Here is a 14762-nt window from a genome sequence, read left to right as displayed (position 1 = left end):
GTTGGATGGAAAATGCTATCCAAAGAGAGGACATCAAAGCTTATTTAAGGAGAGGAAAAATATGAGAATGAGGCGAAGAATTAATTCTCCAATATCACCACATTCAAGGATATATTAAATTAAAAGCATTAATTTGCTTTAGGTTTATAAGAACCTTGTCCATTTCTGTAATTTTAATAATCTACCATTATTCATTCAATATAATCAACTGTTGGCCATTGTTACTCTTAATTGCTTCACACGTCTTTAATTAAGAGATGTGACTTTTGGGGTTTTATCCAAACATATTTTTTTAAATGAGATTAAAGAATAGATAGTTTTCTTGGCCAAAGGAAGATGTCACGTCACCTTTTCCGTAACAAAGTTCAAAAATACTAACTCATTAGAAAATGTACATGAGAAAGAACATCAATACATATGACGCACCATAGGTATATGGTTAACACATCTATTATTGAAAAGGATGCTACTGATTAATTAAAACCATACATATTTTGATAAAGTCAAATACAATGATAATAATATCTCGATCCCAACTCCAAAACATACCAAAAATATATGGTTATGAAACATGATCTGAACACAAATAATACACACCAACTGACTTTCAATATATCAACCTCAAAACTAAAGAAAAAAATGCCTAACTTTTAAAAACTTGGCTTAAATCTTTGTTATTTTTTAGTCCTCAATTCTCAATACAAGTTCTTAAACCACCCTATAAACTAAAAGGGGGGGAATATGGAAACTAAGAACTTCAAAAATAAGAACTCCACTATTCAAATTCTACATTACTTCCCAAATGTACTGAGAGTAGTTATTGAAAATCCTCCATCCACTTCATTATTTAGAATCCGTATATTTGAATTCGACAAAGAATATTATTTTTCAGCAATAAATTATTGCTTAATGATAAGAATCAATTCATATTTTTAAATGAAGAGAGATCGAGACCAGCCCCTTGTGTAGGTATAAGGTTTATTAATTAATTCATTACTATATTGTGTATTTCTTTCTGAAGGGCGACCTCTACTCTAATCAAAAGATTAAAGGCCCCTACTGAAGATAGGTTGTCAAACTACGACCGATAGTTTCGCCTTTTGAGACACACATAATTTCAAATTCAGATATTTTCGTTCCCAACTAAGTTGGAGAAAATATAGTCAGTTTTGAAGTCTTTATGCAGCAAATAGAACTCACTTTTCTCTTGATCACTTCCAGAATAAATACAAGTAAGAAATTTCGTTTTAATTAAGAAAGCATTTTATAAAATGGTTAGTAAACCAAAATATCCATAACTTATCAAAGAAAAGCAATGTAGGAAAACAAAACACGAAACATACGCGCATGAGAAGAGATACAATAAAGTATAACCTCTTAAACTTTTAGCAACACTGAGAACTGTTGGAGAAAGGAATAAATTGATAACGTAAAAATACAAGGAAATGGCAGCCTTGTCGTACTCATCGTAAGTGTAGCGTTTACTTATTTGGTTGAAACTGGCAACATATACAATATATCCATGGATTAAGATCCATTCGAGAGCGCCATAAATTATCACCAAGTGCTTACGACCATAGGAAAAAGAATCTATCTAGACAATAAAACAAATGAGATCATCAGTCATATGTATAAAGCTAAACAAATTAAGTGCACAGTATGAATGATTAATTCACAAACATGAATGAAGGCAAACAATAATATGATTATTCCATATATGCTTTCGCAAACTTATATATAAAGGAAATCATATGTGCAGTTGCAGAGAAAGAATGTGTGCTAATTATCGTATATCCAAACAAAAAACACTAGATAAAAAACAATAGAAGATTAATATAATGGGAAAAATGATTAATTAGTATATACAACAAACATCAGAAGAATGCATGTAAAACTTGTTGGAGGACATCCCAAGAAAGTAATAACGGTTCAGCCGCTTGGTTGTAATCATCTATGAATGATAGTGAATGGATTTAGACATTTTTTTGGAGCATGGCGACACGCACCGACTCTTCATCCTTAAATGTTGTAGCAATTTTGTATTCCACCATAGGTTAGCTTTTAAGATGCAAATATATCCAGATACTTAAAGCGTCAGTTATGGGGCACGTGGAAGTTTCAAAAACACTTTTCTTTCTATTGTGGTTTCATTCAAGTGCACATAACAGTCTAAAGGCAAGGAACGGTTATAGTTTCTTAATTGGATGTCCACGAAGAAACACAAGAAGGCGACTGTTGGATGTCAACGAAGAGACACAAGAAGGCGACTGTTTTATTGTTTAAATGTATTTTCCCCCTTATTTTAAGATGGGAAAAGGCTAAGTTCTAGGAAAATAGATAAATAGGAATGCTGGCTTTTGAGGCATGCCACGTCATCGGGCCTAAGTCCTTGCTTTATATAGATATATAGATTAGTTTTGCACTCAGTTATTTTATTTGGGCTTTTTTCCTACACCTATAAATATTCCATAAGTCACAATTTTACACAACTTTGAATAACTTGAAACTTGGAGTTCAGAACTTTGGATAACTGAAACCCGGAGTTAAGAACTTTGTACCTAGAGAGAGGTTGGAACCGCCGTGGAGGCTGTAGTTATAGGGTTTTATCTTCCCTTCTCTGTAGTACTAGTTTTAACGTTTTTATTCGGATGATTTGTTGTTTTTCCTCCGTGTCTGTGGAGATAAACTCTTTTATTCTAGGGTTGTGGTAAAGACATGATAGTTGTTTGATGACAATTATTATCTATTAAATTTCCATCTTTTGGGTTGCTTATTTATTCTTGTGCTTAATTATTTAATTACTTGATCACTAATTAAACACTATCTGTGGTGCGTGAGTTGAACTCGAAAGAGGAAATTCACGTACGTAACAAGAATAAATAGAGTTTGTTCGATTTATCGTTTCGCTACTGAGGATAGAAATATACCCTTTAGCCCAACTTAGTTGGATACAGAGATATAAATACGTTCTTGTTACTTCTTGCGATCGTAGAAATATAGACGTTAAGAATAGCATCTACAGGCTTGTGAGTAGTTCGAAAGAATATCATAAAGTTAACATAAACCCGTCGACTAGTAACCCAGAAATAAGATAGGTAGAATTGTCAGAAGACTTAACTGGATTGTTGAAAGCCATGACCCTGGAACTCTTTCTCATCTGATAAATCTTACAGTCTTCGTCACAATTGTCTCCGTCACAAAATACTCATATTTATTTGTTTCTTTCGCTCATAGTTTAGTTACAACAAAACCTCTTGATTTTACTCTCTTGAATAGTTACAACGAAAGCTGAATTAGTTAAACAAGAAAGTATAAGTCCTTGTAGTTACGATATCTGGACTTAAAATCTTGTATTACTTGTATGACAACGTATACTTGCGTGTGCGTTTGGGAGCAACAAGATCCAATGGGTTAAACAAGTGCTGGGCTATTATTCATTAGTTTTGTTACACATAAATCAAACCATACTAACATTGCAAAATTAATAAATACTATAAATAAGTAAAAGCAGAAAGTCAAACATAGATACCCAGTCCAAAGTATTAGGGGTATGGAAGGGTGGCAATGTGGTTATGAGCCACAGTCCCAATCCATAGCTTCCCATTTATTTCTCTAACTTCACTAACCAGCTTCATAACTAGGCCTTTTTTATCTTCAAGAACATCAATAATTTCTCCATTTTCATTGAAGAGTGAGATAACAGTGTACATTTTGGTCCCCATCAATCTAGCCAGGTAACGCATCGGAAATGGTAATCTAAAGTAAACGCTTCTCATCCATGGATTATGTATGAGAATTTCTTGTGCTCGAGTACGACAACAATCAATTGCAACCCAGAATTGACCTTTCTCATTCACCCTTACATTGTCTGGAAATCCTGGCAGGTTTGCTACAATCTCAACTGTGCCTGTCTTCGGACCTTCTAGCCAGTATTTCATCAGCCTGAACAGGTAACAGTTAAGAGGAAAAAAAGTGTCTAAAATCAATTGGATCTTGAAATATACTAGACAGAGGGATGGATACCTGCAATTGGTTGTTTCAGTGAAGAGAAGAAAAGTTTGGTCCTTGGATAATTGTACTCCATTAGGGAAAGTCAATCCATCCAGGACGACATGAGTAGATCTTGTAGCAATATCGTACCTAAGAAGTCTACCAGTGTCTTCTCCTTCTAACATTATGAGAAAATGGTTCCTACACACACACATATATATAAAAGAAAATTCATTTATGATAAACCATTACTTGTACGTATTTGATGAAGAATTGATGTGTTCACGTACACTCTGTTGTATTTCTTGCTAGTATCGGTGAAGAAGATGGAGCCATTAGTATGGATATCAAGGTCGTTGGCGAAGAGTATGGGATTGCCTTCAACATGTGTAGCCAAGGACGTTGCGACGCCTCCTTCAGAACCCACAACTAGGAGGCCATAGTAAGCATCTGCTATGTACAAATCCCCCGTCTCTTTATGGAACCTTAGCCCAAGGGGCCTCCCACATTCTCCCTCTACTTTCCATTGCTTTGCTGTTGTTGAATCTTTTCCTTTACTACAAACCTTCTCCGACCTGTTTAAACACTGATATCAATTTCTTTTTAAAACAAAAAACAACACATCTAGTTGTTTTGAAGATGGTTACCAGTTACGGGTGACAAGTGCAAATGTTTCCCAGCCAGCATCTTCCCCCATCCACCTTACAATGCGTCCATCAGCTAGTCCCGCATATGGGCCACGACCCAAATTATCAAATTCTAGTGATTCCGGACCGTAAATTTCATTAACAAACTCCAAATTGCCGAGGCCTAACCGGTTATTCTTGTCTCCGCGCCAACTCTCCATGACTTGCTTGTATGGTGCAATGTCATTCTTCACTGGCTTAAAGTCATTGTCCCCTACCGGACTTAAACTGAATGGATCTGCCACAAAGAAAGCAAAGGCCAGTGAAAGAAGAAACAAGTGAGGACGTTGTGAAACTATCTGACTTCTCATCAACTGGATCCTCTTCTCCATGTGAGGTTATGATAGGTATCCGTAGTTGGAAGGTGAAGTTTAAGCTGTTCAAACTGGAAATGTAAAATTTCACTATGTTATAGGATGAAGACACATAATGTTTGTGATCCACTTGTTGTTGGAAGTAAGTTGTCCATTTGTTAGTCATGTTTTCTGCATTGCTACTTCTTGTTGATAATCAAAACCGAAGCATCTGAAGAAAGTGTATAAATTTTTTGGTCTATTGTATTATGATAGTGAGCAGCAACCATTTATGCTTTGAGTTACATCATCAGTGGGGCTGGGCATATAACATCGACAACCTAATTACCGAACTGAACCGGAAACTTTGGTAATTTGGTATTCAGGAGTAAAATTTCAAAATTACGGTATTCGGGAGTAAGATTTCAGAATTACGGTATTCCAATTCGGGTTCTGTAAGAGATCTTATTACTATTCGGTATTCGATTTTTACCGAATAGCGAATTACTTATTGAATAAAGTTCCACCCCTAGTTATAACCCATATATCTAATAGGCCCATTAATAGACAATAGTCCAAGTAATTGCATGATTTTCCCTTCAAATGGATTGGTCTTTAGTTTTTGCCCTCAAAATCTAACTTGTGTTAGGGGCATAAGTTTTTGAAGGTGCTGTAATAACTTGTGGATATTATGATGCGTAATCTATGCCCCTATAAGCATAAGTTCAATTTTGAAGGCAAACATTAAAGACCGGCCCATCTGAAGGGCAAACATTAAAGACCGGCACAAAATAGGACAAACAATAGTCAGCCCAAAAAGTCCTAAGTCCCTATGAGCTATAACTGATTTTCGACGGTACCAAAACAATCCTTAGATAATAGTCCCTCACGCATGGCCTCACCTATCTGAGTACGAATGCAGTATCGAACCGAAGTTTGATTTATCGATTACAGAATTATCAAATCGAACTTTTTTGGTTTGGTTTTGATATCTACTTTTAACTAGGAAGTTCGGTTCGGTTTTGATATCTACTTTTAACTAGGGATTACCGAATTATCAATCCCAAACTTTGAAAATACCGAACAGAATACCGAACGCCCAACCCATCATCCAAAGAGCATGTTATTAACACTAAAAGCCATCGAGAAAATACAATACTAGTTTTAGAAAAGAAACAGTAAGAGTTTTCCGTTGAGTAAAGGAAAAGTCATCCTAAAAATATCTATGGAATTTGAAATAGAGAATTCTAGAAACCAATGTTTATACTTAGACACAAGTACAATATACATCCTCCGTCCATTTTTTACTTGTCACGTTTTGCTTCTCGAGAGTCAATTTGACTAATATTCGGAGCTAACTTATATTATATTAATTCAATATTTTAAAAATAAAATTTAGATGTTTGGAAACTATACGAAAAATGCTATAAGTTGCAATTCTTCTCATACTAATATGATGAAAAAATACATCTTAAATGTTGGTCAAAATTTATGCAGTTTGACTCTCGAAAAACAAAACATGACAAGTAAAAGTGACGGAGGGAGTAATAAAATAAATGTAGGCCGTTGGACTGGGTCTACCATGTAGGATCAAACTAAGCTAATTGGTTGAGCGAGCTAAACGAACTTAGGCTGAAATCGAAACTTGATTTCCACCACAACGTCACGATCTGACACTTAGATCATAAAAGCGCACCCAACGAACCACTACCCATTAAGCGAACCCTATAAGCTAAACATGATAACAATAGCAGGTTACATGATCTGGCACTTTTATATATATATATATGCATGGTAATAAGTCTAACGGAAAGATATATATATCTATATTGTCTATCTATCTATATATTATTTTAAAAGCATCACTACAACAAAATATGCTTTTAGCGGCAATTAATTTGCGGCAATAACTTAATTGCCGCTAATTATATTCTAGAATCAATTATTACCGGCAATACCAAACTTCAGCCCTAACAATAAATGCCGCTAAAGGCTTTACCGACCTTGGATCTAATGGCATTAACCAATTGTTGGTAAATGTCTTTGTGGCAATAACTATTGCTGCTAAAAGGAAATATATTGCACTAAAAGCCTCTTTTGGTGTAGTGCATGAATATAAATGTTGGTTGACCAAAATAACCTTAAAATATTGAACGACTTTTATATCCTTAATAAGCTCTAATCCTATTTCTTATTGAACATACTTCGTAAACCTAATCTAATTAACTTACTCAACATAAAGTAGGAGTATTATCTATTACCCTCTGTTTGGATGGTTATTTCCCGTGGTTCATTAATGTACAGTATGGTATGGTATAGTGTGGTGTTGTATTGTATTGTACTGTATTAATTGTCACGCCCCGAACCTGGGCCTGGATGTAACACGGCACCCGGTGCCTGACTGCATGTGACCGAGCGAACCAACTGGCTGACTGAATCAACATGTGATATCAAAACATAACTGAATGTGGAAACAACTAAACACATGCTGATATACTAAAGGTCTGACTGAAATCATAATGCGGAAATACTTAGACAATCTGAAATATATCTGAAAGTAGCCAACATGGCTAAACCAAAACGACTGAACAACTGCCAACAAGGCTAACATATCTGACTGTCTGAACTGTGTCTATGAAGCCTCTAAGAGTAGTCAATAATAAAGCTGTCTATAAACTGAATGACTGGATAGCTGACAACGCCCCGAAGGAATTTGGGGCTCACCAGTAGCTGATACGTGCACTCCTAAATAGTTGATTCGTCAACCTGTATATCATTGTCTGCATCGCGAGATGCAGGCCCCCAAGCAATAAAAAGGGACATCAGTACATTTGAATTGTACTGGCATGTAAAGCAACTGAAGCAATAAAATACTAATACTGGAACTGGAACTGAAACTGAAACTGAACTAAACAGGAAAGCAAGAAGCTGAAGTACTCCCTATTCTGGATGAAGAATCACCTGTAAAAATGTAAATATAACTGTGGCCTAAGGCCCAAATAATGTGCACAAAAACTGTGGCCTCTGGCCCAAGCAATACGTATGCATAAACTGTGGCCTAGGGCCCAAAAGTACAGATACAGGTGTTCAACATTAACAATTTACAAAACTGAGACTGGCTATAGCTGATAGCATGATAACTGTTTCTGATTATGGGACTCTTGCAAATAACTGGTTATACACTGACTGAGACTCATGTGATAATAATGCATAAGTCAATAAAGATTACGTGCTGAGTTCATGATGTTCAAATTGACAACCATGAACGAATTCTGTAACTGCAACCCTAGAAGATAACAGTTCTATATCATATCATGAAACTAGGGCTAAACTGTATTCTGAGTCAAATTGCTGACAAGTATGAAGAATGAGGCGTAGGGAGAATCATGAATATTCCCTAACGTAGATAGTTAGCCTCACATACCTTAATTCCAGCCTTTGAGCGTAATACAATGTTCGTCACCCCTTTCAACTTTGATCTATATCAATACAAGCCAAAGGGATTCTATATTAGTAATAATATTCATGCTTTGGTCATCTAAGCATTTTATCAAACACTTAGTGGGCATGAAGCTCCACAGTCTCCATTAATGGTGATTTCTTCACCCAATTCCCATTCTATTACTTCTAGGTGATTCTACAATCTTAATTAGGTGTAATTAACATCATTCTCCATCACCCATATCATTATAACAATCTCAAGTCAACAATCCAAAACCCTACTATAGTTCGTGTAATTCTCTTTACTAAACTCATTTACTATTCTCCCAAGAACTCATCAATTCACTATTATGAATGATTAGAGTGTAGAAGCATTACCTTTTTGATGTCCAATCCTCTTGAATATGAGGTCTAGGGTTTCCACGCCCAACAATAATGTTCCACTCACAACTCTATTGATTAGAAAGGTTTACTCAAGTTAGAAAGAGATTAGGGACTTGAATTCAACCTAGAATCATGATAACATCTACCTTGTAGGGTTCTTGAGGCTTGGAACTTGTTATTATTGACTTTAGGGTAATTTTTCATGAATGGGGTGCTGGGGAAATAAACCCCAAACCTTAGATATAACTAAAAACGCGTAACCCGACTTTTTGACCCGAATCTGACCCGATTCGCGATAGTTCCCGATGCGGGGGCATCGCGCAACAGTATGTAGCTAAAAAATCAGAGTTTCACGATCGTTCCGCGAAGCGGGGCCATCGCGCGCTCTCCCACGCGCTCTCACGCGCCCCGAGAAGCGACGGGTGTCGGTTCTGCACAGTATTCGGTAAAATGGACATAACTTCTTGTACAGAGCTCTTTTTGGCCTCCACAATATACCGTTGGAAAGATATTTCAAAGAGCGACAACTGTCATGTTTTACGTTTCCTCAAATTCCCAACGGATTGTCACCAAAATTGACTGGAAGGAAGACGTATCGAAAACTTAGCCGATTCTATAGAATTTTAAGTGCCTTACTATTAGCCATATTTAGACGATCATATCTCCTTGCTCCAACCTCTGATTGGCCTGATCCTTATATCATTAGAAAGGTATTTCTACGTACTACAACTTTCATTAAGGGTACTTTTCCAATTTCCCAACTAATCAAGGAGTTACGGCTGCCCGAAGTATCCCTATCAACCATTTTCGCAAAACGTTCAAACCTTCAGTTTTTCCACTAAAACTCCAATGATATGAGTCTAACCTTAGTTCTAAGATACGGGGTGTTACATTATCTCCCTCTTGGGATCATTCTTCCTCGAATGATGGATTCTGATAAAGAGTGATTGTCGAGACATGTGCACACTAACTGACATGAGCACATGAAAACTGAACTGAAAAGGGTCTGAACTGAATTATCTGTTGAAATGAACAACTACTTAGCTGACTGCCTAACAGGCTGAATACTGATAATGTAGAAACTGTAGAAGGAAATATCTGAGAGGGGAAGGCACAGTACCTTCACCGATTTCTCCTGATTCTTCAAAGAGATAGGGATAGCTGGACTTCATGTCTTCTTCGGTTTTCCATGTAGCCTCTTCAACTTTCTGACTTCGCCACAAAACCTTTACTGAGGCTACCTCCTCAGTCCTCAACTTGCGAACATGGCGATCAAGGATTTTCATTGGGACTTCTTCATAAGTCAAATTATCATTGACTGTTATGCTATCAGTCGGGACAACCAATGACGGGTCTCTCACACACTCTCTCAACATGGACACATGAAACACTAGTTGCACAATAATCAAGTCATGTGGAAACTCAAGCTCATAAGCCAATTGACCAACCTTTCGTTGGATTCTGTATGGTCCATTATGGCAGGACTATGCTTCCCCTTCTTACCAAATCTCATGCCACCCTTCATAGGTGAGAGCTTAAGAAATACCCAATCATTAACTTCAAACTCTAAATCTCTCTGTCTCACATTTGTGTAATACTTCTGGCAATTCTGAGCCATTTTCAAACGCTCCTAAATCAACTTGACCTTCTTCATAGCCTGATAGACCAAATCTGGTCCTAACAACTCTGCTTCCGCAACTTTAAACTAATCAATCGGTTATCTACACCTTCGCTCAAAAAGGGTTTCAAACGGTGCCATCCCAATTACCTTGAAATCAAGGACACAAGCTTACTGCACTGAATGAATACAAGATTACTAAACTGCTGAGATACTAAACTGAATGTCTATTGAACTGACTGAAGACTTAGCTGACTGAATACTGAGCTAACTGAATACTGGATTAACTGAATACTGGACTAGCATGAATACGTGAGTATTGGACTGATATCTGAGTACTAAGCTGACATAAATATTTGAGTATTGAACTAACATGAATATTATAACATGAGATCTGAATAGCGTATCTATCTAACCATTTGTCTGAGGATGAAAAGCTATGCTAAGGTTCACCTTGGTACCCAATCCTTTCTGAAAGGATTTTCAGAAGTTCGCTGTGAACTGAGCACCATAATCCGAAATAATGGACACTAGGGTCCCATACAATCTGGAAATTTCATTAACATATGGCTTGGCATAATCTTCTGTTCAATCTGTGGTCTTAACTGGCAAGAAGTGCGCTGACTTCGTAAGTCTGTCCACAATCACCCAAATTAAATCATACCTTCTAGCTGAACGAGGTAGACCTAGAATGGTGAGCTTCTGACATAATTAGCTCTCTGAGTCCATCTACATCTAGAACATATAATTTGCCTCGATATCTCAAGGTACCATTATCTCCCTCTTGTTCAAAAGCTAAGGTTTTCTGTTCGTGAATCCCTTATTTCATCTGCAGCAAGTAGGAATCACCAAACTGCTTCTCTCTAACTTCGATGACTAAGGAGGAATAAGCCATGTTCTGGGAAACAACTCCACCCACTTCGGAGTCCGAAAGTCGAATTCTTAGCTTGTATAAGCGGTGAACTTCTTTCACCTTAGTTCTCTTGTCTGCCTAAATCATGAGCTGTACTTCCCATACTTGTTTTTTTTTTTTGAGATACTTCCTAAAATACTCATAGTACTGTTGTGCGCTAAGTCTATGACTAGCACCCTAAAGATTAGAGTCTCATGCAATGGCACTACCCTTGTGACACATAACTGGGCATGATCTTATAGCTTTTCTGTGATCGCCTAATCGATAGTAATTGAACTTGACACGATTCGTTCGACGATCATTCTACTCACTTCGGGTTTCCTCTAAGATGAGGCATATTCCTTATGGAGACTATCTCATTACGTCAACTTAACTGAACTGAGGTTCTTCATATCTCACACTAACCCTTCGGGTCTTCAATTATCTCACTAAACTTACTGGCGATTTATGCATCTCCCCCTTAGACCAAGGCTAACATCTTATACTTATAAATTCTTCTCTTTTGATGGGATCCAATTAACGATCCTTATCTTCTGTGATTCCTTTGTACTCTACAACACTGACGACTCCCTTTTTTTTCCGACTCACTTCTGAGCAATTTCTTATTGGGAAAAACTAAATTACTTACACGAACGGGTTGCTACTATATTCATAACTGGCATACTCTATATTAAAGACTTAAATCTGCTCACACTGTAAATCTTAGGGCAACTCCTTTTTGACAATTCTTAAAGGTTATTCTTCTGTAGTTTGCTTCTTACGGCTTAGCTGATTTCTTCTTCCACTAATCGCTCTATTCTGAGCTTAACTTAAGCCCTTGGTTTCTAACACACATTCGGATGTATCCGAACAGTCACCCACTTAAGATATGCATCTGAATAAGGAAATCAAATCATACTTCTAATAGTTCTGCTGAAATTGCTAATGCATTGTATCTACTCAAAACTTACTTACTATTTTTCTGTTAATCACCTGCTAGCTTCATATTTTCTTATTCTGCTCTGAATAACCTAAGTTATTTCTATCTCTCTCTCATCATCTGACGTTATTCTATGGTTGTATACTATCTTTTCTGAATTATGGATCACACTTAACAAACTTTCATCTATCTTATACGAAAGATTAGAACAACTAAACCCAAACTTTATATACACTTCAAAGTCATATCAGACTATTCACATCCGGAATAAACACTTACTCACATAGCTTAAGAGAGAACTGTCATATCTCCTTATCTCATAATAATAATTACTTCTGAATTAACTTACAACCGTCGTACTCTCTAACTCTGATCTGACTAAAACTTAAACAAACTAAAATCATTCTCGAAAATTTAAAATTGTCTGCTCATGGTTCTTATTTCATACATACCTCCTTTATTAATAGGCATAGTTCATACGAAAACTTCATATGTGGTGATAACTAGGGATGCCTTTTGTCCTGACGACCTACTGAAGCATCTAAGCAGTCTTCACTGAGAACCGAAATACCAGGCTTAGCTGTATTACAACTTGACTGAGCTTGAGAACTAAGAGGAGCCACCGAAACGCACATTAAGGCCCAAACGATACACCTCTTTTTGTCCCTATAACACTTGTTGCACATAAGATTTGAAAACTTCTGTGGCTCACGCTAGTATGTCACCGTGAGGCTGGTGCACTTAAAATATATTTCTAGCTGAACTGACCTTTTTGATCATATCTAGACCTCAAGTCTAGTGCACTAGCTGTAGATGGAGTGGGTCCTGATGACCTCCGGTAGAAAACTGTCTGCCAACACCTCCTTGATATCCTCTATGATTTACGTTTCCTGTAAACTTAGCTCATTTTCTAATTTCTCTGATATCCTCTCCCTGTTGTATCTCATTCTCCTTTCTAAAGAACATCATTATCATTTAACTTCCCATTCATTACACAACACCCTTTCTTGGGAAACTTACACTTTATTCACCTTTCAATAACACCTCAAGTCTCATTTGTTACCAGCAAGTACTTCACAACTGTACCCCTATGGATAATCAACCTCAGTTGGGCCTTGAATTACCTGTTCGTCGCCTGCGCATTCGAAACGTACGTAATTCGATTAGAAGAGAAGTTACTTATTGCTCTAAGCTTCATGGCACGATCTAGAGTAGAAAGAAATGAGACAAATCCTGAATGTCTTGGTGGTCAACTGTTTATATGTGTGGGCCCCTCACACATATAAAAGAGACCCCACTGGACACGGCGTCATAGACTCCCTAAGACACTTGAACCTAAGGCTCTGATACCAAGCTTTGTCATGCCTCGAACCTGGGCCTGGATGTAACACGACACCCGATGCCTGACTGCATGTGACCGAGCGAACCAACTGGCTGGCTGAATCAACATGTGATATCAAAACATAACTGAATGTGGAAACAACTAAACACATGCTGATATACTAAAGGTCTGACTGAAATCATAATGCGGAAATACTTAGACAATATGAAATATATCTGAAAGTAGCCAACATGACTAAACCAAAACGACTGAACAACTGCCAACAAGGCTAACATATCTGACTGTCTGAACTGTGTCTATGAAGCCTCTAAGAGTACTCAATAATAAAGCTGTCTATAAACTGAATGACTGGATAGCTGACAACGCCCCGAAGGAATTTGGGGCTCACCAGTAGCTGATACGTGCACTCCTAAATAGCAGATTCGTCAACCTGCATCGCGAGATGCAGGCTCCCAAGCAATAAAAAGGGACATCAGTACATTTGAATTGTACTGGCATGTAAAGCAATTGAAGCAATAAAATACTAATACTGGAACTGGAACTGGAACTGAAACTGAAACTGAACTAAACAGGAAAGCAAGAAGCTGAAGCACTCCCTGTTCTGGATGAAGAATCATTTGTAAAACTGTAAATATAACTGTGGCCTGGGGCCCAAATAATGTGCACAAAAACTGTGGCCTCTGGCCCAAGCAATACGTATGCATAAACTCTGGCCTAGGGCCCAAAAGTACAGATACAGGTGTTCAACATTAACAATTTACAAAACTGAGACTGGTTATAGCGGATAGCATGATAACTGTTTCTGATTATGGGACTCTTGCAAATAACTGGTTATACACTGACTGAGACTCATGTGATAATAATGCATAAGTCAATAAAGATTACGTACTGAGTTCATGATGTTCAAAGTGACAACCATGAACGAATTCTGTAACTGCAACCCTAGAAGATAACAGTTCTATATCATATCATGAAACTAGGGCTAAACTGTATTTTGAGTCAAATTGCTGACAAGTATGAAGAATGAGGCGTAGGGAGAATCATGAATATTCCCTAACGTAGATAGTTAGCCTCACATACCTTAATTCCAGCCTTTGAGCGTAATACAATGTTCGTCACCCCTTTCAACTTTGATCTATATCAATACAAGCCAAAGGGATTCTATATTAGCAATAA

General features: G+C 37.2%; 1 protein-coding gene across 1 annotated transcript; it reads right to left on the bottom strand.

The window, feature by feature from the left end:
• Positions 1-3411: 3411 nt before the first annotated feature.
• On the bottom strand, positions 3412-5151 carry LOC132638425 (protein STRICTOSIDINE SYNTHASE-LIKE 13). Its single transcript, XM_060355309.1, has 4 exons — positions 4638-5151; positions 4281-4565; positions 4024-4191; positions 3412-3942 (listed from the first exon to the last, which is right to left on the bottom strand). Exons 1-4 carry the CDS (start codon positions 5006-5008, stop codon positions 3543-3545), a joined length of 1224 nt encoding a protein of 407 aa, XP_060211292.1. The 5' UTR covers positions 5009-5151; the 3' UTR covers positions 3412-3542.
• Between the last annotated feature and the right edge of the window lie 9611 nt (positions 5152-14762).

This window comes from Lycium barbarum, chromosome 4 (assembly GCF_019175385.1).
Source record: "Lycium barbarum isolate Lr01 chromosome 4, ASM1917538v2, whole genome shotgun sequence".
Classification (NCBI taxonomy): domain Eukaryota; kingdom Viridiplantae; phylum Streptophyta; class Magnoliopsida; order Solanales; family Solanaceae; genus Lycium; species Lycium barbarum.
Note: the sequence above shows the minus strand (reverse complement) of the source record. Positions and strands in the feature narration are given on the sequence as shown.

Bases quoted from the DNA above. Each gene is read 5' to 3' on its own strand.
- LOC132638425 (XM_060355309.1), bottom strand. From the start codon at position 5,008: ATGGAGAAGAGGATCCAGTTGATGAGAAGTCAGATAGTTTCACAACGT. The intron at 4,192-4,280 runs GTACGTGAACAC...GTGTGTGTGTAG, and splicing joins AGCAAGAAATACAACAGAGT to GAACCATTTTCTCATAATGT. The intron at 3,943-4,023 runs GTATCCATCCCT...TTACCTGTTCAG, and splicing joins ACTGAAACAACCAATTGCAG to GCTGATGAAATACTGGCTAG.